Source organism: Perkinsus marinus (genome assembly GCF_000006405.1).
Source record: "Perkinsus marinus ATCC 50983 genomic scaffold scf_1104296970664, whole genome shotgun sequence".
Classification (NCBI taxonomy): domain Eukaryota; phylum Perkinsozoa; order Perkinsida; family Perkinsidae; genus Perkinsus; species Perkinsus marinus.
The window spans coordinates 120,630-122,338 of record NW_003202385.1 but is presented as its reverse complement, the minus strand read 5'-3'; the positions used below and the strand labels follow the sequence as shown (position 1 = coordinate 122,338).

Sequence of the window (1,709 nt, the reverse complement as noted above, 5' to 3'; positions counted from 1 at the left end):
TGTAGTCCGATGCCTCCGGTAGGCTAGTAACTATGCGGACAGCCAGTTCATGTATACAAAGTACTGGGAAGCTATCGCCGAGCCCAGGAGCCTGCCATCTGTTATCGCAAAAGTAATTATCAATGGGCAAGCAAGTACTTTGTCAGTGGAGCCTCTCGGACAGGAGCATGTGCAAGAACTGAGGACTACGAACGCCTGACACTTGTGCTTCTCTTGTGAATGAATTCGCATGGTCCAAAAGTGAACCTTTACAAGAGACGAGCTAATCTAGTGGCCATTGCATAAGCCGGGTGCTCACTTTCCCCTGGTATGTTACTCTTTTCACGACCCGACTCTCTATACGCCTTAATGCTCTTCGGAGCATCTTGTATCTTGTCAGCAAACTCAGTGTGTACAATCTTAAGCTAAGATCACACCGTGACGATCAGATGGCGTTGCATATTTGAGAATGATGAAGTGACATTAACCCAAGGCAATTCAACTCTAGCTCGCAATCGGCATCATCAGCTCATCCTGCTCATTCGAATCACAGCGACGACTCCTGTGGTAAGCTATGAGAGATATGAGCAGAACTGGAACCCCACTTGCTCACTATGTTTCCTATCCATCATCCGATAAGATGTGCCCTCACGAACTCGATCGCAATGGTGGAGGGTAAGGAGATTCAAGCTGACATGCATGCTGCAGTACATTGTGCTGCACGTATGCACATCCGTGCAGGGTCGGCATTGTAGACCTTAGGTTGTGTAGACCTTTGGAACACTTGCTTTCTTGGTCGCTTGACATTCCTTAAACTAGGCCTTGGTTGGCTCGCCTATAGCCGTGTCGATTGGATAATCGATCCAGGTGTCACGTCACCTTCTGCGTGTCACGACCTTGGAACTCGCTAACGAGTCGCTAACGTGTCGTTACGACTTAGTCCGATCTGGATTCACTCTGGCTTGATCCTTGGCTGCTCTAGTCGACCTTTGACTGAAAACAAGCCTTGTGTTCTTGAAGTTCGCCGAAGTATCAGCAACGATCTTGGTCACTTGTAGCTCTGCAACGCGTAGACCTACATTTCTGGTAGCAGCTCCTTGTTTGCTATCACTTCGACGACCTCTTTCCCAAGCCTGGTTATCTGGTTCTGTTGTCAAGACCGACCTCTTCCTGCCTTGGTACTCTGTTCTCTATGTCTGCTTCTAGCACTGGTAACTTCCACAAGAAGGATCTGGCCATAGTCGAGGAAACGGCGAAGGCTGACGCTGAGGAGGCCCAAATGGGCGCCGAGGCAGCAGCCCTCCATACTCGACTGGCCCTGGAGCACGCCAAAGACTACAACGATCTCTGTGACCTTCTGTCTGTGAGGGCTGAAGCTGGCTCTGCGGCCGCCACTATGGCTATCGGCAACGGTAGTCGTAAGGAGGAGGTTCGCATCAGCTTGCAGATGCCCGAACGGTATAACGGTACGACTGACTTTAGTGCTTGGTTACGTCGGTACGAGAACACTGCCAACGCCGCCGGTTGGAGCTCTGGTACTAAGGCGGCCCGCCTTGGTATGTACCTCACTGACGAGTACTACGAGATGTGGGATCAGTACGCTCCCAAGGTGACCTTCGAGGAGGACAGCCGCATCATGTCCCAGATGCTGGCTCGACGTCCTGCAGACGCTCTCCTGGACAACTTCCACGATCTTCGTTGGGCACCTGGTACTAATGTCGGCACCTTCT

The 1,709-nt window shown here is 51.3% G+C and overlaps 1 protein-coding gene across 1 annotated transcript in view; it reads left to right on the top strand.

Moving 5' to 3' along the window:
- Positions 1 to 1,171: 1,171 nt before the first annotated feature.
- The window catches only part of Pmar_PMAR017085 (hypothetical protein), a gene marked incomplete at both ends in the record, with an annotated part of 3,249 nt that continues 2,711 nt past the window's right edge, over positions 1,172 to 1,709 (top strand). The window contains one exon of the mRNA XM_002767463.1: positions 1,172 to 1,688. Coding sequence (XP_002767509.1) covers positions 1,172 to 1,688 — 517 coding nt within the window. The remainder of the gene's footprint in view (positions 1,689 to 1,709) is intronic.